The following is a 22,219-nucleotide window of genomic DNA, read 5'->3' on the forward strand; positions in this document are numbered from 1 at the left end:
TATCTGGATATATAGAGGAACAGTGCTTCTGAGTACCACTTCAGGTACGTAACTCTAAAATACGCAGTTTTAAAATAACTGATAATTGTATGTTTTACCCTTGAAATACTTGCTGTTCTTCGTGGAAGTACTGCTGGACTGAAAGTCCAGTTTCTTAGTGGATGAAGGTGTCTCCTGCTGAACTCGTTGCGTTCTGCATGGTTACTGAGAAATCTGGTTTAATACTTAATTGATTTGAAGATTCCAGTCAAGGAGTAGGCCTGAGTCATATCCTTTTGCTCAGTGATGATGGTTATTGGCCAGTGCAGTGAGAAAGGCCTCTTAGCATGATGTGTTAGGGCGTAGTGCCAGACTGTCACAGCTGCAAAGCGTCCAGATAGAATTTGGCTCATATCCAGTCAGTTTAGAGCACACATGAACCAAACATGGAGATGCCTGTATGAAGCTGTGTAGAATACTCTTAGTTACTCATTCACAGTAGTCCTGCAGATTTCGTTCTGTGAATCCCTAACTTTCCCCTCACTTTGAACTTTGGAGTCTGCTAAGGAATTCTGTCACCAATTAGGTGAGGTGCTTAGAATTACATATGCTACACCACCTACGCACAGTAAGGTGACCATGAGTTGAGCCTTAGTTTCCTTCAGTCTAGACTAAAGATGCAATTAAGCAGCTTCAAACAATTGATTTAGGAATCTTAAAATTATTCTAAGGGAATTTGGATGTGATTTCATGTCACTTGTGTCATATTTGTGTATTGTATCATGCAAAGTTATGAAATATTTGTACTGATTATCATGGATGGGAAGACTATAGTATATTTGGAGAAGGTGTGAGGATAAAATACTAAATTAAAAAAAATCTATATACAGAAATATATTTTCAAATGCAGAATACATTTTGTTATAAGGCTGAGCACTTCCTAGGGTTGCATGGAGTCGGACAGGCAATTATAGACATGGGATAGCGGGATCCTGTGGATAATTCTTTCAGTTACCAGGAGCGTATAATGGAGAAGAGCCAGGGGTGTTCCTTTGCTTTGCACTGCAATTGTTGGATGCCTTGAGCTGCCAAACAAGAGGACCCGAAGAAGAGCTGTCTGGAAACAAATCATTAGACGAAGGTGAACTTAGAACCTGAGAATTGTGGAACCGGTTGCAGTAAGGCAAAAGGAAGAATACAGAAAACTTCTTCTTTGGAGTCTGGGGAACTTGGGGTGTTTTGGGCTGATAGATGAATGCCACTGGAAGTGTTACAGGTACAGTGAGTTTTGCGTGGTGGCATAGCCACCTGCAGAGGCTTAGAAACTAGAAAAGAAAAGGGGCAATCTAAAGACGTTTTGCTTAAATGCCTTTGAGAGTGGCTGAGTGTTCAAAACCTGTGAATATTGAGCTTTTTTGTAGGTGGCATAGTGCAAAGTCAAATGCCTGACGTTACAGTTAATTTTACTTTTTAATCTTGGCTTGAAGGAAGGCCACGGAAGAGTGTGAACCTAACAGTTAGATGTAGCAAAGGTTACCAAAAGTGGGTGTTTCAGCTGAGGTAGAAGATGTAAATAAGGCAGTATTTTTCCTGGTCCGAAGAAGTGATCTTCCTTTGGGACATTTGAAAAAGGAAAATTAAGTCAAAAGTATTCTTTCCAAGAGTAATAGTGATGGAAGAGCTTAAATATCAGGTCAGATGTCAGCTAATTTTTTGCATGAAGTTTATAAATGAGCTGGATAAAACAGGCAGGTGAACTTTCTGTAACACTAAGGATTGAGGAGTGGCAATAAAACAAAAAAGACAGATAAGCAGAATCTCTTCTGTCACCATATCTATAGGCTCATATCAGTGTACTGCTACCACAGCAGGGTCAAAAGCCTTCTGGACTCTGCTTTTACTGCCGTTGAATTTGTTCTGAATTCAAAACCTACATTGTCGTGACAAATAATTAGTATGCAAAAGTGATACTTTTTTTTTTCTGAGACAGAATGACTAATGAACCACTATGAGGACTCCTCTATATTGAGACTTCTTAGAAGTATTTTCTGGGACTTAATTGGATTTTATCTCCTTACTTTTCTGGACTGTCTGGAATGTTTGAGATGCATATGTGCTTAGGTTAGAATTCCCTTTAGATGCTGTGATTTTTTAGAGTGAGTTAATTCCTGTGCCTGTTCAGAAGTGCTTGCTCCAAGTGCTAGCTCCTTAAAGTGTATGTGCATTTTACCCTGAACCCTCATTAGATGTAAAACAGAATTGTTCTGAATGCAGGGGTGAGAATCTTGGTCTAATAGGGGCTTGGCAAATCCTTCAGCCGCTGGACTGTTAAGCAAAGTTGAACGCCCGATTTAAGGAAAAAAATTGCCCTGGGGAGGCAACTGAAAATTGTATAATCAGTCATGGAGGATGGAGTGCCCAAGACTGTGATTTCAGAATCCACTTAAGCTGTTCTAAGTTAACACTGCTGATGAATAAGGTGGCCTGATGCTTGGCCGCATTTTCCAATCTCCTCCCTTGTACCAGCATTTACCATTCATATAACTGCATTGTCAGCCAGATCTATTCCCTCGAGTGCCCTTTTGAGCAGCAGCAAACACTTAAATTGGCTAAAATCAACCATGATGCCCTGCGCTGGCTGGACTGGTCTCTTTCTCTGGGTCTTCAGAGGCTCTTATCTCTCTCTGGTGATTTTATTTAAAAAAAAAAAGAAAAGTGAAAAAAAGTTAGGCTTTTGTGTTAGGTGGTTCCCCTGAATCAATCACCTACCGTTTCAGTGAGGAAGCATCTTAAAATAGGCATCAAGCTCAGTAGTCTGGATTACGCTATCTGTGAATTATGTGTTCATTTTGATGGAATATTTTTTTTTTCTGAAATATCAAGGAATTAATTTAAACATCAGCACAATCAGCTGTTTCACTGCCACTCCTTTTACTGGAAATATCCAAGTTAGTATACTTGTCTTCCAACCCCAGACTGCTTCTCGGGTTTCCCCAAGATGCCAAAAGTCCCATCTGTTATCTTCCCAGTTGCCAAAATTTCCAGTTTCCGTTTTGGCAATTGCAGTCATTTGTGTTTTTTCTTTGCCAAAACTGTCTTTGGTATGGTAAAAACTGAAACAGAGAAATTTAAAATATGGGCACTTGAGCATCAAAGTAGTACAAACTGCTGTAATGACTGTATTTCCAACTTCATATACATCTACGCTTGCTAAAGATGACACATCTATCATTTAAATTTCACATGCTGTTGAATTTATAGTTTGTTGCAGAGTCAGGTTAGCATTATAGAAATTAATTCCAGCTTCTTATGGAGTGTACTGGACTCTGTATTTGAAACAAAAATGGAAAGCTGCTCAGGTTTGTTTGCAGGTCTATCGGCGTATGTAACCACACTTACATGTATGACCAGTATTTAGGAGGAACCTATCAAAATGAGTAACTTCTCTCTCTCTCTCTCTCTTTTTTTGTTTTGTTTTGTTTTTTTTTTTTTTTTTTTTAAACAGAGGCTCCAACTTGGGAAAAAAGAAGCAACATATTTGTCACATACCAGGGTGTGGCAAAGTATATGGGAAAACTTCACATTTGAGAGCTCATCTCCGCTGGCATTCTGGAGAGCGTCCATTTGTTTGTAATTGGATGTTCTGTGGCAAAAGGTTCACTCGCAGCGATGAGCTTCAGCGACACCGAAGAACGCACACAGGTTTGCAGTCTTTGATTCTGCTGCATTTAACTAAGGGAGTGTTGTGGAGAGGGCTTGGATAAATAACTTTTAAGAGGAGAACAGTCTTTGTGTTGGGTTGATTTTAATGTAGTGTGACTTTTCTAAAATCAGCTAATACTTAGAGCTATGTATACACTTTGGTTTCTTTAGTAGGAAAAACAGCTATCTTTTTTGATTCCGAACTGACATTTAAGCTAGTATTTAATATAGTATTTAATATTTTCTGTATTACCTGTTTTCCTACAAGCTGAACCCATAATTACATTCTAGAATGTTTAAACCACAGGATGCTTACCTTTTAAAATTAGACTATTTGAAAACCCCAGTGACAGTAGGTAATAATTTACGTGCTTATCAGCATTTGTATTGCTTAGAAAACTGTTCTTTGCAATGTCTGTGAAAAATATTTAATGTTTTGTACCTAATGGTGTGCTTTTGTTAGATGCGTTGGATGCTTGAACCCAAGCTGGGATGTTACCATCTGTGTGGATGGACAGTCAGATGGGGTTAAAAAAAAAAAAAAAAGAGGCCAGTTGAATGATCCAGCTCAGAGGGCATGGTTAATGGCTCCTAGCGTACCAGCATACCAATAAAAAGTAGAGAACTGCAGGGATCTATCCTTTGACCTGTTTTGACATCTTTATCACTGACCTGGAGGAGGCAACAGAGTGCACTCTTCTTAGGTTTGTGGGTGACACCAAAGTGGGGGAACTGGTCAATGCATTTGTGGGCCAGGCTGCTATTCAGAGGGACTCAGGCTGAAGGAATGGGCTGACAGGAACCTTATGAAGTTCAGCAAGGATAAACACAGAGTCTTGCACCTGGGATGGAATTAACCTGTGCAGCAACACAGGCTATGCACTGACTCGTTGGGAAGCAGCTCTACTGAAAAGTACCTGGGAGTCTTGACAGACAACAAGAACATGAGCAAGACCCAGCAGCAAAGATGGTCGGGGTTGTATCAACAGAAGCAGAGACCCTAGTTCTAGGGAATAATTATCCCCTTCTCAGCACTGGTTAGACCACATCTAGAATATTGCATCAGCCCCCAGTGTATAAAAAAGACATTGATCAACAGGATTGAGTTCACTAAAGGGCAACCAAGATGATCAGGAAGCTGGAGCATTTGCCTTATGAGGAGAGGCTGTAGGAACTGGGCTTATTCAGCTGCACAAAGCGAAGAGTAAGAGCAGGGAGGAGCTTAACAGCAGCCTTCCAGTGCCTGCAGGACCACCATTAAGAAGACAAAGACAGACTTTTCATGGTGGAAGGATGAGAGACAATAGACAGAAGTTGAAACAGGAGAGGTTCAGACCAGATAAAAATAAAAACTTTTTCATTGTGAGGACAGCCAGGCACTGGAACAAGAGGCCCAGAGAGTTTCTGCAGTCTCCGTCCTTAAAGGTTTTCAAGACCAAACTGAATAAATTCCTGAGCAACCTCATAGCTGACCCTGCTCAGAGAGGGATCAGACTAGAGACCTCCAGAGGTCCCTTCAAACCTGAATTACCCTATGATCTTGTCTGTCAGTCTCAAGGGTGATTCTGCAGGAGCTCATACGGTCTTCCCTGTCCATCATTCAGCAGGTTTTGTTCTCCTCTTAGAAGTTATTTATTGACAGTAATTGCAGTGAAACTTAGCAGCCTGAGGATATGAGATGGCAATATTCTTTTGCTTGCCTGAAAGATCTCCCCAAACTCAGTGAGACACAGAAAAATAAATCGGTTATTTTAAAGGATTTGTAGAGGCATCTGGAAATTTAACACACAAGTTTACCATGTTGGATTGCTTTTTTCTTCAGTATAGATGTTGTTAGAATTCTGATTCTTAAAGGCAGTAAGTTATCTCAGTTTCTGGTGTACATGTGATATCTTCAGTGTTCTTGAAAACATTTTTTTTTCTTATCTCCCGTGACAGGTGAGAAGAAATTTGTCTGTCCAGAATGTTCAAAACGCTTTATGAGAAGTGACCACCTTGCCAAACACATTAAAACACATCAGAATAAAAAAGGTATTCACTCTAGCAGTACAGTGCTGGCATCAGTGGAAGCAACACCTGATGATACTTTGATTACTGCAGGAGGAACAACACTTATCCTTGCAAATATTCAACAAGGTTCTGTTTCAGGAATAGGAACTGTTAATACATCTGGCACCAGCAATCAGGATATTCTTACCAACACTGAAATACCTTTACAGCTTGTCACAGTTTCGGGAAACGAGACAATGGAGTAAATATTACACAAGATACCTATTAATTGTGGTTATTTTTATACAGTAGTGAGAAGAATATTGTTCCTAAGTTCTTAGATATCTTTTTATTGATGTGCAAAAATTTTTTGGATTGACAGTAACTTGGTTATACATGACACTGAAATGCCTTACTTTGTATGATATTCCATAGTATATTAAAATGGTAAAATTGCATGGGTTTTGTAGGTACTTTTGGAATCTAGAAGAGATGAAATTTTACCAAGTTATATTAAAAAAAAAAAAAGAATTTAACGATGGAAATGGTAGTCTAACCAAATGCATCAATCCTGTGTGGTTTAGTGTAAAAAAAAATGAGAACATGTTGGTATTTATCTATTGTAAGATAAAAGAAGTTGATGGGTGAAAAGAAATCATGTTATGATAAAAGAAATTTTGTAATTTTCTTGATGACTGGAATTTTTATTATGCATAACTGACAAATCAAGTTTCCAAGCAAATGTTACATAGTGTAGGCTTTACTTAGCTCATCAACTTGTCATTTTGAAGCTAATTATTTTAATTAGGTTAACTATGTACAATATTTTAAGCATTACTCTTGTAAGATTTTGAAAACTACATTTTAACATGGAACTCTAGGGATAGTCACCTTTTAAATCCTATTGAAAAGCCATGTTTAAGATTTAATTTGCCAAAATGATGTCTTGTTAATATTCTTTCAATAACCAAGGTGGGCAATATAACCAATGTTTAAAAAGCTTAAAATGTTAAAAAAAAATATGTATAGGTTGAGGCATTTGGGTGGTAAGGCAAATGTTATAGTGAAGTATATCCCTTCTTTTGAACATTGGAGGACCAAAAATAAAGGTGTATTGCGTCTCAGCAGTGATTTTTATCAAATCTTTTTCCAAAAAACATCTGTCTGCCAGGGCCTTAAAAGCCATCGTGTAAATTACCAGTAAAATATAACATATGCAAATACAACAGAGAAATCACTTCCATATTGACAGTACTCCCAAACATATGGATATAGTCATAGTGAACTAGGGGTTTTATGAGGTTTTTATTTGTTTGTTGTTTAGTTTTTGGTTAGTCAATCTGCATTTAAATATCAGCCATCTTTCCTTTTTTGCTTCTTCCCTTAAAAATTGTATGTATCCAGTACATTTAACTGATAAACATATATGTTTTTTATTATGCTGAATTTTCTTTTTATTTTTTAATTACTGTTTATATTTTCAATTATAGAAAAATGTACAAAATGAAGTTATATAGCCAGTCTGTAAGTGCTATACCATTTTCAAAAAATGTACAACAATAATTACTGCAGTTCACCTATTTACAAACATTTGGAAATCTGTTCATTTGTTATTCTTAAAACCACCTCAAATTTAAAGGCTACCTTATTGTACGTTTAAAGTGTATTATAACAGTGTGGTAGTTAATAAAACACTATTTTTTTTTTCTTTTGACTTGAGTGTACTGTACTTCTTGTTAACTGACCAGGTGTAGCTTCATAATGCATCTTGAAACCCTGAAATGTTTTATTATTTTGTGCTAAATGGTGGGAAGTAGAAATGGTGTTTCCTTTCCTTATGGGCAAGGAGATGGTAATACACCACCTCCCCGTTCTCAAAAAAACCCCATCTTTATGTGCAGACGTGCGCGTACTACATACTGTGTTGGTGTAGTCGTAACTTTTTTGACCTTATGCTGAGCCGGGCACGAAGGAAACATCGGAAACATACCCTGTAGACTATGGAAAATAAAGTTGCATTTAATCCCCTGACGTTTATATGCCACAGTACAGACAGTCTTGATATAGGGAACTGTGGCTAAAAAAGGGATAATGGCCTTTTGCTTAAAGCATAGGAGGAAAGGGGGAAAACGCTGTGAGCTTAGAAAATGTGACAGGAAGGGTGAGGTGATGGTTTTAGATGGAGTGAGAAAGATCAGTGAAAACTGTGAGATGAGAGTGATGATTGTATGTGATGCTACAGTGAAAGTGAAAAGATTATATTTGTGAAGTCGAAAGTCTTGGGAGTATCAAATGGCCAGAAGACAAACCAGGACAATTTAGGATAAACCAGGTAGTGTTCAGCCTACTAAAGGGAGAACTGGAAAAAGTCATGAAGGGAAGATTTTCTGCATTTGCAGTTTAATGGAAAAAAATTGAATGCAAATCTTTTTAGATTCAGAGCAGCAGGAATTGACAGGTACAGAGAAAAGGGAGTTAATTCGCCATCAGCGTCATCTTCTATTTAATAAAATGAGAGAATGAAATTGGTAAGGCACAAGAGCAGCAGCTTGAGAGAGAAGGCAGTTCTGCCTAGACTTGCACAATTCCATGGATGTTGTCAGTGTTTTAACATATTCAGGATCTACATCCTTTAGACAGGTGAATGGGCATGCTTTCCAAAAGCTGTTTTAGTTCACGGAGCATGTTAATGTAAATTACTTCCATTTGTAATACTTCGGTTCTGTTTCTCATCTTTCCAGCCATTTGTAGCTATATTCGTGCATTATTTTAAGAGGGAGGGAAGAGGGTTACTTTGGTAATGAAACTGCTTTTCAATACAAAAGTTTTATGGCGTAACAATTTCACTGATGTGCATCTGTGGATGATGGTGTTTTGGTGCCGATGGTTTTGAGGCCTCATTGCTGAAGGTGAGATTGCTTTATTTCTAAGAACTTTAATGCTCAGTACATCAGGTGGTTACTTTAATTAATGTTTAGGTGGCAAAATTTCTCAAACGCACGTTTTGTGGTTAAGAAGGTTCAGAAGTTACAAGTTTTGTAGGAAAAAGTCTGATGGAAAGCCTGCAGTTTAAGGGCTGTCTGCCTAATGGCTCACAGCCATGGTGTTTGTGTTATTTGAGAATGCTGCTGCATGTGTTCACATGTTGCGTGATAGTAATTTTTGAAAGATCTCTGCTCACCTCCAGGGCAAAGGTTCATGAGCCCAGGTATGAGATCTTTGGTATATTTAGGATTATTGCTAGCTCCTGGCTTGCTTTCGTGGTCACTAGCAACTCTCATGATGCGAAGAAAAAATTGTGCGCTCTGTAGAAGGCTTTCTGAGTTTATCTGTGAATCAGTTCTTCACAGGTTCCTGATGATGGTTGTTCACTGTGCTTGTTGCTTCTTACTGGTACAATGTGGAGCATTTTACATATTTATTTTCATGTGAGGCTTCCTCGATTGTATAGTTTCTTGGTACATTAGCCTTTAGATCCTTGGATGGTTTGTATCTCTTGCAGTCTGATGTAATCACTAATTAAGACGACCTTAAAACTGGTTCTGCAAGAGAGCATGAGCTTGAGAGCAGCCCGTGTTATCAATTTCAACAGTCGGGGTACTTATTTTCAGTAAGTATAAGGTCTGTACATACACTTGCTATAATCTAAGTATTCTTGGGCTGATTCCTGAATGAACTAATCGTTTAATCCTTGCAAGTTACAAACAACTACCAATTCTTGCAGAGAACGAGAGGTTTTAATCATTGCTACTTACCAGGCCAAGGGGCAATGTGACTAAGGAGAATGATATAATCACTGAAACACTTGTGAGGAGCAGGGTTTCTGGTTTGAAGATTCAGATTTCACTCTGGGAAGGGACTTCACAGAGCTTTTCTTTCAGCTTGTCTGAACAAGAAATAATAGGCTTTGGTTTGAGGCATTTTGAGATGCTGGAATCAGTAAGATAAGCCTTCCCAATGGCTTCAGGAAAGCTCTGATATGTTCTCCAACAAGTTGTTCTGGGTGGCAGGGAATGAGGGAATGGAGCTAATAGTCACCTGTCAAGTGGTTCTTAGTTCCTTTAAGTAAAGAACTAATGAGCAGGTGGCTGGTTTTCCTCCAGCTTTTTACCACCACCATTACCACCATCAGTGCAGAGCATGCACTGTAGAACAGGGCAGAAGAAGCTGACGTGGCTGACTCAGACCTTACCTGGCAGATGGTATTTTCTGTAAAAAGACCACACCATTCGATGCTCCAGAATTGCTGTTCATTACAACTTCAGTGTATTCTGGTACATCTTTCCTGTAACCCATGTCTGTAGGATGACGGCTAGAATCTTAGTCCGATGTGTAGGTGCTTTATACAGTCTCAGGTATTGCTCCAAATGGGATCAGTAATTGTTTATCGCAAGAACCTGTGACCACACTTCTTCCTGGCAGTGAAACAGTGACCTGTGGGAGCCTTCCACCTTTCTTGTGCAGATACCTCAGTCCTTCCCAATTCCTGAGATGTCCAAGAGGCCACAGGCAAAAAAAAAAAAAAAAAAAAAAAAAAGAAAGGTAAGAGTAAAAATAGTTTTTGCAGAAGTGCAAATATTCAAGTTGTCCCTTTGCTTAGAATTGTGCCCCATGCCTTTTTGGCACAGTGTCTCAGTCTTTCTACTTGGAAAATAACTATAAAATGTGTACATAATTTAATTTTTAGGTTCACAGTACATGATGCACTGTGTTGTATGTAAGATTTACGTACATTTTCCTATATATCTGTGTGTGGGAGGGTAATATGTAATTTGAAGATTCTTTGTTTTCACCCAGAAGCCAGAAATTTTCCTTGCCAGTGAACACCTATCCTTCACTTCAATGGTGAGTCTCTGCTATCTCTGATGGTCATATCTACCTACAAACTATGTACAGCAAATCCCATAGTTGGGTGGTCTTTGGGACCTAAAATTGCCAATACAGAGAAAGGTTAAGGTTTGCATATTTTGAAATTAAGGAAAACATAAAATGATGTGCAAAGTAATAACACACAGCTGCTCTTCTCTGATCACCCAGCAGAGAAAGACCCTGTGCTACCCTTAGACAGGAACCGTATCTACTTTACACACCAGTGTGTGCATCAAGTTGTTCTGTGCTCTAGTTTCTGAAAGATCATATCAAAAGGAAACATTTTATACGAGGGGTTCTACATATGTTTCCTTCTCTAATCTTGAGAGTAGGAAAAGAAAAGCCATTTCTGACTCAAAGAAGAGCGTCTCTGTGTAACTCCAGAGCTCACTTTCACATCTTGACACTCATTGAGCCCCTATCCGGACAAGTTTGAACACATTCTCAAGCCCTATCATTGCTAAGTTTGCAGAAGAATACTCTGAAAATTATCTGTGAGGAAATAACCTCCCCTCCCCTGCTATGCTTTCTCTTTAGTCAAAAAGCAGAAATGCACAGATTTTGAACTCAACATGAGATGGATGCCACAGGAAAATGTTCCAAAGCAAGACTTGGATCTATTTATTGTTTGTGCACAGCTTTCCTGTTCCCTCAGAGTGCTAAAATCTTGGGCATGCTAGTGGCATGCCTACAGATAGGACGAGATTTACTTCCCTATCTGTCTTATACTTGAATTTTTCACAAAACAACTTGAAGAACAATACCTTTGCAAGGATTATAGGCTGCTAGATCACTGTAGCAAGTAATTTTCAAGCACCGATGATTAGTTGATAAGTAGTGTCATATAATCCAACACACCTTTCTCCAGAAAGGTCTTTCAAATAAGGACCTCTTGGCCCCTGACAAGAAAAGAACTGTCAGAGAGATGGTTGAGCTGGGATCCAGGCACGGACAAAATATCACTGAAAGCTTATGTTGTCCAAAGGAGTCCCTGACTTTCACATATGTTGGGCCACCCAACCACGTTCTTAAGATCTCCCTTTTGTTTCTATAGAACTGACTCCCGTATGCAAAGTATTCACAGAATTTTATTCATAATTTATGCACAAACCCCAAAAATGGCTACTTCATCACAGATGCTTCCTAACTGGATTTTTTGCTTCCATCTGGTTGTGTTTTGATTAGACAGACAAACACTTAGGAGAGTAACAGTCTACTCTGTTATGTTGCAAGCAACCATTGCTGCTGTGTTAAGAAATGACACCATAGTAGAGGTTTGCAGGGAAAATAACTGGGGTTCTGTGCATGTGTTCACCCCATGGTGGAGACATCATGATGATGTTTCTGATGGGCCTGATCTACATTTATTGGTTAAATTGATTCTTGATTTCTAATGTCTCTGTGTAGGCTGTTGCATGTGTCATTATCAGTACATAGGGAAGGCAGTTGAATGCAAAAAACTACTATTGCTTCGGCTTACTGTGGGTTTTGGAGACAACTTTTTTTCATTCTGTGAACCATTCTTGTCCCTGGTACTGAAGTCCAGTTCTAGTACTACAGATAGTACTGCTGGAAGGTTTAGTGGTGAAAATGATGGCTTCTGAAAGGGAAGAAGCCATGTCTTGTGTTGTTAGCTTGGCTGCAACCTGCTCTGGGACCTTCCACCAGCCCTTCCACTTCTGGTGAGCTCCTGCTATTTCTGGTCACACTCTTTGCCTGTTTTGGAGGCGTCGAGTACAGGCTAATCTGGCACTGCTGTATCCCTTACTGTGTAAGCCTTGGATCCCTGTTGGGAGCTCTGCTACAGCCTTACATAAAGAAACATTTAATGTTCAAGTCTGGTTGGAGCTGATAGAGGGCTCTATCGCAGCACTTCGCCGTATTTTTCAAGAGCAGCACTGGGGAGTGGGTGAGAAGCACTGAGGTAAGTGAGCTGGTACCAAGCAGCTTGTTCGTACCAGGCACCGAACAAGCACTTAGTAAAAAGTGCCACATGAGGCACAGCTTATGAGCTGGTAGGAAGACTTGTGAACAAGAGAACGGAGTGAGGATGGTGGGAAAGAGATAGGAACAGATGGGCTGGACAAGTGACTTCGAGCAGGGCTGCAGAAGGCTGTGGAGACACACAACAGTAAGAGCTGATAGAATTTATGGGTCCTAATGCCTCGTCTCCCCACTGAAACCTTCTAGGGTCCAGGTTCCAGACAAAGTGTGAATGCAGCTGTTCAGGGGGGCTGTAGATGGATCAGATGAGATGCGATAAAGCGAGGAAAGGGGGCCAAAAGGCAAAATTTGGGTGCTGCATAAAACTTTCCAGCATTCATAATGCTTTCATAGCAGTCCTTACTGCCTTTTGGTTCTTTACTGCTTTGTGCACCACTTTTTCCTGTCATAATTCTCCTGCCAAGTCATGAGATAGCATAAACCCAGCAAGAGAGCACGTGCTAGACTGAGGTTTGCTATAGATAGGCATTATTGCTTGAGGACTAATAAAGCTTGTATCTGGCAATATGCACTATTGAAGGCGATTTACGATGGAGAAAAATAGATATGCATTAAAGATTGGACTGCTGCTTGAGCAGTGTCTTGGCTGAATCCTGTCCTTTCGTTTTAAATACAGGGATACCATGGTTTAAGAACTGGATTGGAAATTAAGTACGAGAGGGGGGCTTGGTCCTGGGGCAAAATCAAGCTTGTTTGGTTCTTCAGCTACACACCTATTTTGCACATTGGCTTTATTTATTGTGTGAAAAAAAATTTTTTTTTTTGCCTGCTGTGGTTAGAGCTGGTCTAGGCCGCTCTCTTGCTGTATAAGGTGGCTGCAGCCGGCCTGTGATGGTGCCATAGACCCAGGCCCCACGGGGGACCCACAGACCTCCACACACCTCCACAGCCTTGCGGCTCCCTGCCCACCACCCTGCTGTGGCCACCTCCACAGGCAGAGCACAATTCAAGTAACATTATTTATTTTAGAGGCCAGTCCAAAAGGCTGGCCTGGGTCTTGCTTGCAGTGGGGGATCCACGGCCTAGAGGTAGGGCGGGCACTATGGCCCCAAGCTCCCCCCCGGCCCCTTCACCCAGGGTGCGCAGAGGTTGAGGGCGGTGGGGGTCTGGCGGTGGTGTGGGCCAAGGGTGCGAGCATGTAGCGTTGGGCTTTAGTATTAAGTGACATTTGGTCAGTGTTGGGCCTGATTTTTAAGGGATGTCCAGTCAGCGTGCTGAGTGAGAAGTGAGGAGGGTCACTGCGGCTGTGAGGGGGTGTCACACACAGGCTGGTGCCTTATGTTCTTGGCTTAAATCCGTAATTCCATCTGGGGTTATTTGTGCCAAAGCTGCCGTCTGAGACAACGGGATTTAGTCGTAATTTTCCCATGTACATTTGTAGATGTTTTTACTAAATGTAACGTGTCCTAAATACATAATTATTTAACAGCTTGAAATGCTTCCAAAGGAGCTATTTAAGTCTTTTCTGTCAATAACACACCTTTAAAAATTATATCAATACTTAATGTCATTTTGGGATTTCTCTTACATTTCCTTTAAAAAAAAAAAGACACCCTCCCTCAATCAGTATTTACCTGAAGAATTAAAACAGTACCATTTTCACTTGTGCTAATTCGCTTTTATGTATGCCCGATTACGTATTAGCTCATCTGAGATTTGGAGCAGGAGGTGTTTTCTAGCTTCCCTGGAAGTCTTAATAGTCCTCAGAGGAAGGAATAGCTATAAGAAATATTTCAAATGTGGGAGGATTGGAGTATCTGGTATATTTTATAGTTTTCTCTCTGGCTGTGTATGATACCAAACACTACTGAAAGGGAATACACAGCAATCATGGATGAGCTCCAACTTCAAGAGCAGAGTAAGACCTGTCATTAGGGAGGTGACAGCATTAATCGTCTTACTGCCTTTGTTTTCAGCCTCACTGAGCAGACGCCTCTTCCACAGCTCTCCAAATTTCTTAGAAGCCCCTTTGCCCCTCCTGTGTCTTCAAGCAAGAGCAACAGATGTTTCCTGTCAGTTTATTTGTGGGAGGCAGAAAGCTTTGGGGTAGAAATGGTCAAAACTTTGTTCTGTCCCGCTTATGAGAGAGACTGTGAAAAAACGGAGGACCCTGCTCTCAAATGTTGAACACATAAAAAGGGGGCAAAGAGTTAACTGTGACGTCTCTGCAAGGGACCTTTACAACTGTGAAAGTTAAGTAAGCTAAAAGAGCTATTTGTGAATGTCTCTTGTCCAGTCATTGCATGGGTTTTAAAATCCATGCAAGATTTTATTATCCCATCTATACAATTTCATACAATGATGCATATACAGCTAAAAAATATAATTAAATATACAAATTCATAAATACAAACATGTTTTATGCTTTTGTTTTGGCTCACATCTACTTTTATGACAAAAGTGAGGGATTGCCACAGTAAAGCTCAGTTCAGTATTACACTGCAAAAAATGAGTCCAGTGAAACACGTTTATTATTTTGAGTAAGGGCTATAAATTTTCTCCCAATGTTCATGACTTTTTTCATACTTTAGCAACATACTAGTTTTGAAATTCAGCAGCAGATATTGTAAGAAGATTGCAGATTTCAGGATAAGAGCATGTAAACAGCTGTAAAAGATTACAACAATTATTTTTTTTCAAGTTACGTAAGTTAAAAAAACACCACCACCAAAACCCCCACACATTTGACATGTCAAATATAAAAAATTTGCAACCTGAACGTTTAAACACTGCATGCAAAATGTGATTTGTTTTTCAAGTGCACTGTTCTGTACATGTTAGTGGTCCCTGCAATTTAAATGATGTTTCTCTTTGAGTATATTTTAACGTGTGCTTAATTTAAGGAACACTTGAAGTACAAATAACTGGAAAAGACCACAGAAGTCAGAAGTTGTCCACTCTTGTTTAGTTTCTATTTTTGGTAGCACAGTTTGTAATCTGTGAATTTAGTGCATGCAGAAGATTTGTGCACAGCAGACAAGTGAAATGTGGTCCTGCAATCCCAAGACTTTAAAACCAGGCTGAGATGCAGGTACAGTATTTGATTCTTATCAGGTAATGTGGGGCTTCACTTTTTATAAAAGAGATCTTGTATCCTTCGATATATATCCTTCGTATATGCAAACTTATTAAGACAAAGAAATATTATTGCTTATTATCTTAGATTGCTCTTTCTTGGAGCGTGAACATTTTCCATGTTCTGAGGAAGACAAAGGTAGTGAAAGGGTCCAAGACTAGTTACAAGCAAGCGTCTGAGCTAGGAGAACATGCTTTCCTGCTTCTCTTCAGCCAGGTAAGCTTAAATACTTGCATGAAACTGTTTAACGATTTACTTCCATGCTGTTCTCTTTCATTCTTTTCATTTCAAGAAAGACTACAGAAAGCATTCTAGCAGTGGTCCTAAATATCTATCCAGTTACTTGGTTTTATCTCAAAGATTATGGTGGAATCTTGTCCTCCTTGATGTTCAGTAGATGCAGAATTTCATTCAAGGTGTTAATTTGAGACAGCTGCTTTAATGGGAAACATCCGCCACATTTGGGTCAGAACCAGACTGCTTCTGTCAGTCATCTCTCTATCTTAATATTTTATTTCTCTATCGTCTCCCTATTATTTCTCTCCTATTCTTTTTATCTCTCTGGAGTCTTTTCCCTGTCCTGTCTCCCTGTTATAGAAAGTACAAAGTATACATTTTTAGCCTTTCTGTGCAATTTTTAGTTTAGACATAAAAAATGTTGTACAGTAAATTACTGACTTTTGATAGGCTGCTTTTGATACAATTTCTGCTGTTACTATCCAGAACTTCACCAAATTCTGGAATAGTTCTCTCTTCCATTTTTAAAGGCTCTTGAACATCAGAATATGACATGAACATGAGAGCGTATTTGAGCACGTCATGGTTCAAAATTTGTAGTTTACACTACTGAAAACCCAAGTATCATCTATGAGAGATCAGAATCTATCTCAGGCTAAGCCTGGCCCTCCAAGTACTCAGCTATATGAAAAGGCCATTAATTTGAATGTTGTGATCATCTATGAAAAGAGAGATGGCTTTGACTGCCACAAACTTTGTGATTGGTAATTTGTTAAATAAATAAAGCTGCATAGAGGAACAGAGGAGCACTGGCTGCAAAGGCAGCCCGAAAAAGCAAACCGTGAGCTACCAGCTTAGAAATCTACTAATTACCGTTGCAGAATGGGACTATTTCTGAAACACTGAAAGCACAATTAGAGGTATGGCAAGTACATAATAGATTCAGTACTGCTTATGGAAACAATATATTGCTGAAATGGAGGCTTCTGTGCCCACATGGAAGAGAATGAAAAAACAGGAAAATGCACAATGATAGCAAAACTCTTAATTCAGTTTAAAGGAAATCATAGAGGAATTCTAGTCTTCCCTGATAGAAAGAAGGGAAAAAAAGTCCAAGAATTCTATACAATTATTAAGAAAGAGAAATAAAGTTGAAAGGAAAGTACTTTTCTGTATAATTTTGAATTCTTTATATAAGAAGGTTTTTGAATTTTTATTTTTTTTTTTTTTCACACTGTTTCTATCTTAGATTCAATTATGTGCTGACTTCCTTACACTTGGTTTGGCCTTGCTGGAAAGAGGTTAAATGGCATGGTCAGCCCACGCAGCTATTATGGAGATTCAGTTAGACTGGAGTGGAGACAAATAGCAAAAATCTTCTGACTAAACCTTTTTTTAGGACATATCAGAATAGACTTTGAAACAAAAGGTGGAGCCACCTGAGAAACAGTGTTTCTTCTGAGAACACCAATGGGGGGAAATGCTTATAAAATATAACGAGAGAAAAAAATGTAGCAGCTTTGTCTCTGGCAGGGAAAATGGGGAAAAGAAGCTGATAGAAACAAATTGCTAGATGAAATAAAAAAAAAAATATTTGGCAAAGAAGCAGAGGAACACAGATTCTGAAAGAATCCTCAAGCAGCTTACTATCCTTAGAGGCCAATTAAACCTGAATCAGTCAGGAAAGACAGAAAGAGCCCTCCTCAGGCTTAATGAAAATTTATATCAGGCAAAATAAAGCCCTGAGATTATTGGCATACAAGGCGTAGAATCTAAGAGAAACAAGCTAGCTTAGCTATTAATGATACCAGGGTGGTATTTACATTTAAAACAAAATATATTTGTGAGGTCTTTGAAGGTTTTCTGTGTCCATCTGTATATTAACAAAAAATCAGCTCCAGCTGACAAAATAATGTATGTAATGAAGCAAATATGCCCCCAGGTTCCAGCTGCCCAAATCACTATTTGAAGCCATCTGAGTAAGAAAAAAAATTAGAAAATATCTGCAGAAAAATGCCAGCTAGCCCATAGATCAGGTCTTTTAAATACTTCCAAATACCTTACTTAGCAACTTGTAATAGCAATCACTACGCTTTTAAAGACTGGTCAGTTTATGCTTTTGAAAGCCTGCTAAAGTATCTCTGTTAAACTTCATTGGAAGGATATAATCATCACTGTAAACCTAGCCTATAGTAACGGCACCAAAATGGTACTCAAATGGTTACTCAAAATGGTAAAGAGAAGATAGACAAAGTTATACCTCTTGCTCTGTGTCCCCATACCTTGGACTTCCTGCAGCCATTTTAAGAGTGTGGCAAGTGAAGGCTATTTTACTAGCATGACAACTGCCGTAAAAAGAAGAAGTTTGGATAGGAAATTCATGTTTTCAGTTTCCCTATAAATCTCCCTGAAGACTCAAATAGAAAAATAAATTGGAGAGATACTTCTTCCCAAATTCCCGCTTTTCAGACATATAATTTTAGCATCTTCAAATGAAGCATATACCAAAACTCATGTGACTGCCGTCTTAGCTGTTGTGAAAGTCAGTTGTAGTCTAGGTTGGTTGCCACTACCAGCTCTCTTCTTTCCCAAGGTACTCTGATCGTAGTGAGAAGTTTCAAATGGACTCTGAGTTTAGAAAGCTCGAGGTGGGATCTAAAACCCCCAAATTAAAAAAGGTGAAAGGAATGAAGGAATAATTTGTACTTGGTCTAGAAATAAATATCCAAATTAGGTTCCATATCTCATTGATTATCTTCCTTAGGGGCAGGGAAAAAGCCTCTGGATATGGGCTCACTAGAGAAGATGAGTCCTCATCCACAGAATTTTTTTTGTCGTTTGCCTAGGATTTCCCGTATTTGCTCATTGTTTCTTTCAGAACTCAACTGCAAAATTTTAAAACATCTCTGAACCTATTCCTGCATGCTTTAGGGTAATTCATCTTATCCTTGTTTTTCTACACCTATCTGTTAAGTATGGATATATAATGCTCTAATTACTTTCCACGCTGTACAGTTCCTGGTGACCTTAGAATTAAGACATAATCTAAAAACTATTTTTAGAGATTGAAAATGTAGATATATATCACTGTATACAAGTAAAAATTTCAAAATTGGAACGTATTTTATTTGTCGCACTATTTCTCTATAGTAAAAAATGCCATTCCAATCCTTTTTCCTTTATTGATAAGGACTCTCAACTATGTGAAAGTTCAGAAGTGTGCTTTAGCCTCCTGTTAGAATGTTTGATGATCACCAAAACCTTCTTGTTCCTAATAACTGAGGCTGTTTCTCAAACTGTCTTAAGTCTTTACAGAGAACACTGAATCAGCTGTCTCCTTTTAACAGTTGGCCTGCCATATGTAAATATCTCCAATAAGGTACAAGTCAATGTTATCACTCATGGGTATTTTACTTTCAGCCCTAAGTGCTCCGGTGTGTAGGAATTTGACAGAGTACATTAGTCCTGCAATAAGGTATATCAGCTAATGACTTTGTAATATGAACTGTGTATGTCATCTCACAGAACAGACATAATATATAGAGACAGAATGTAAATTGACTCTTTATATGTGAACAGCTGGAATGTAAGGCGGGATTTAAATGTGTACTACAATGTTATCTTGGTCTCTGTACAGTTGTTATAGACCTCTTATTGCTGAGAGGTTTCTTTCAGAAGCATAAGTATTCTCCCTCCATAATCTCCAGATTCAGATTTTAGAGCCTCAGTTATTTCCCCGCGTTTGACTTATTGACAGATTCTACTTGATGTTCTTTCCAACCGAAACATTTACAATGGCTGACCACATGCAGTGCCTGAGGATGTGAAAATGTGTGTTGAAAAGCAGCAAAATAAAGCAATCTTCTTGAAGAATTAATGGCAGCAAGAGCTTACCCTTACCCTAATAGGTGGGAACCACGGATGGAGTTGAAGAATAAATACTTTTCTGTGTGCTGCATCTGATTATCGGCATAAACCACAGTGTTTGGGAACGGAAGTGGATGACAAGAAGACACATATGAAATTCTCATAATACTTTTTGTTTAGTTTAGTGAAATCAAAATAAGACTTCTTTTCTTTTCATAAAGAAACTGTAGAGTTTTTCCCTTGACTTTGTTCTCATGATGACCAGTTACACGTAGCAATAGTACTAACCTGTATCTGCTAAAATATCATATTAAGAATATACCAAGGCAGCAATTTTCCCATAGAACTAGAATAAGGCAGTGTATATCCATATATATATGAAAAGTATATATACAGTATATATATAAAAGTTGGGTGGAAGGACTAATTTTGTTTCCTAAGATATAAATTTGAAAGGGCAATGCTGAAGACCTGTTAATCATTTATTTTTATGTTCTTATTAGAATTAAAATACAAAGTTCTTGCAAAATATTCAGATCCAGAACAGATCATTATTTTTATCTTATTCACCCCTCCAGAATTCCCATGCTTGCATTCAAAGGAGGAAAATCCCAATTTGGGTCTTGTTTGGTTTTTTGTTCGTTTTACTCTGCAATCTTAACAGTTTACCTTTCTCTTAGGCCTCATCACAGAGTTGCATAAAGAGCATGACACAAAGTTGCTTGGGAAAAGGGAAGGCGCAGAGGAAGATGGTAAGTACTTAGCAAGGGGAGGCAAGGGTTAAGGCCTGGGACCACAGAACAGCTGGGATATGTTAGTTTTACAGGAAGGCAGCCCGGAGAGGGAGTGTGAACTGCCAGCAGGTGGCTGGGAATGGCTGAGTAACTCAGTGGTGGGACTGGAAGAGAGCTCTGCCTCTTACTGTGATGACTTGACCAATTTCAGTAAAAGCCTGTTTTTCTTTATAACAGTGGACCTTTGTCAAAGCCCATTAAAGTAAATTTAGCATTTCCTTTAACTATAATAGGTTCTGGATCTGTCCCCGGTTTGTTTTGACACTGTTTTTGTTTGCTGTGTATCTCGTAAAGCTCTACCTTATTCTTTCTCTGAGGAGGGAAAGAGGGCTGGTTGACTGCTAGACAAGCTTCAAAGTGTGAGACACCGATGTGTCCCTTGGAGAGACTGCCTCCAAGTCAAGCAGACACTGTTTTGTTAAGAGAAGCTGCCAGCAGACAAGTGTGGGAAGAAAGGTCTGCTGGGGTTTCTCTCCCTTCTGCAGTGAAGAAAGCTATGCTGACAGAGGCAGCTGCTCTTACCACAGTAATACTTTGCTGTGGTTTGCAGTACTGATCTATGTTCTCCAGAAGTTCTAGTCATAAAGTGGGCTTTGCTCTGGGTGGCACTACATGAACACAAGAAACTGTCCCTGGCCCAAAGACCTTGCAGTGTCAGTGTAAAATGAGAGATGACAGCAGGTAGACATGGAGACAGGGAAGCAGAAGGACCCAATGACAGTGCGTGTCTAGGAGCATAGCACAGCACTTTTGTCAGCTTCTGACTGGCACAGTGGTAAAAGAGTTTGAAGGAAGGATTTGAAGATAATAGGGTCCTGCACAGTATTTCTGAAAAGCTCCTCCCAACTGCGAAGAGCAGTGTAGGATAAAGTGTACATGTTCTTATTTGACAATCTAACGAGGTGGCATTTGGTGGGATTGGAACAAACAATACTGGAATAACCAAGATAAGACGATGAGAGCTTGGAGACTTTTATCTGTGTGGATGGTTGGGAAAACTTTACCTCATGCACTAAGCAGTAAGGCTCTGTAATAGTTGTGTATAGCTGTTAGAAGAGGACTTATAGAGAAGTCTAAAATGACGATGGTGTCTGGATTATGTGTTTGAGTGATGGGCAGGATGGCAGTATTATCCACTGTGGCTATGACAGGAGACCTTGTGCAAAGTTAACTTGGAGAGAGATAAGGGTGGGGAGAGTAAGAACTCTATTTTAGCCACAGCTAGTGGTCCAGAGAGAGCTGTTAGAGTGTGGATGGGACTGTTTGTACAGAAAGATGCAGGTGTTCGGGAACTGAGGTAGCTTGTGTGTGTGCACTAGAGGGATTTGTGTTTGAAGTCAAAAGCGGTAATGTTTGGCAGGGGTGGGGGGCAGGGAGACTAACCAAGGACAGAGGCCCAAAGAAGGTGTAGCGCAGGTGTAAGATTATAGAATTCGGATGCAGGCAGGGGAGCACAAGGATACAAAATACCTGTTAGAGAGCTGGTAAGCTGGAGGGCACAATCACAGGGATTTCTCCATAGAGCCCTTGTGAAGGCAAGCAGATATGAGAAGTAAAAGAAAATGTTAAACCTCAAGTCAAGAAAGAACAGGGCATCAAGAAGGGTGTTGCTGACTGTTGTGGCTGAGTGAGTGAGTCAGGTGCTGGTGTACCTCAGAAAAAATTTCAGTCAGAAAAGATGAAAACGACTTTGGAAAGTACA

The 22,219-nt window shown here is 39.4% G+C and overlaps 1 protein-coding gene across 2 annotated transcripts in view; it reads left to right on the plus strand.

Moving 5' to 3' along the window:
* Window positions 1-7,384, plus strand: part of SP3 (Sp3 transcription factor) — a 37,401-nt gene extending 30,017 nt beyond the window's left edge. For both annotated transcript variants that reach the window (XM_074595039.1, XM_074595040.1), the window contains 2 exons: window positions 3,485-3,681; window positions 5,620-7,384. In XM_074595039.1, the coding sequence (XP_074451140.1) occupies window positions 3,485-3,681; window positions 5,620-5,936 (514 nt within the window). In that variant the 3' untranslated portion in view covers window positions 5,937-7,384. The remainder of the gene's footprint in view (window positions 1-3,484; window positions 3,682-5,619) is intronic.
* The last annotated feature ends 14,835 nt before the right edge of the window (window positions 7,385-22,219 follow it).

Source organism: Larus michahellis, chromosome 7 (genome assembly GCF_964199755.1).
Source record: "Larus michahellis chromosome 7, bLarMic1.1, whole genome shotgun sequence".
Classification (NCBI taxonomy): domain Eukaryota; kingdom Metazoa; phylum Chordata; class Aves; order Charadriiformes; family Laridae; genus Larus; species Larus michahellis.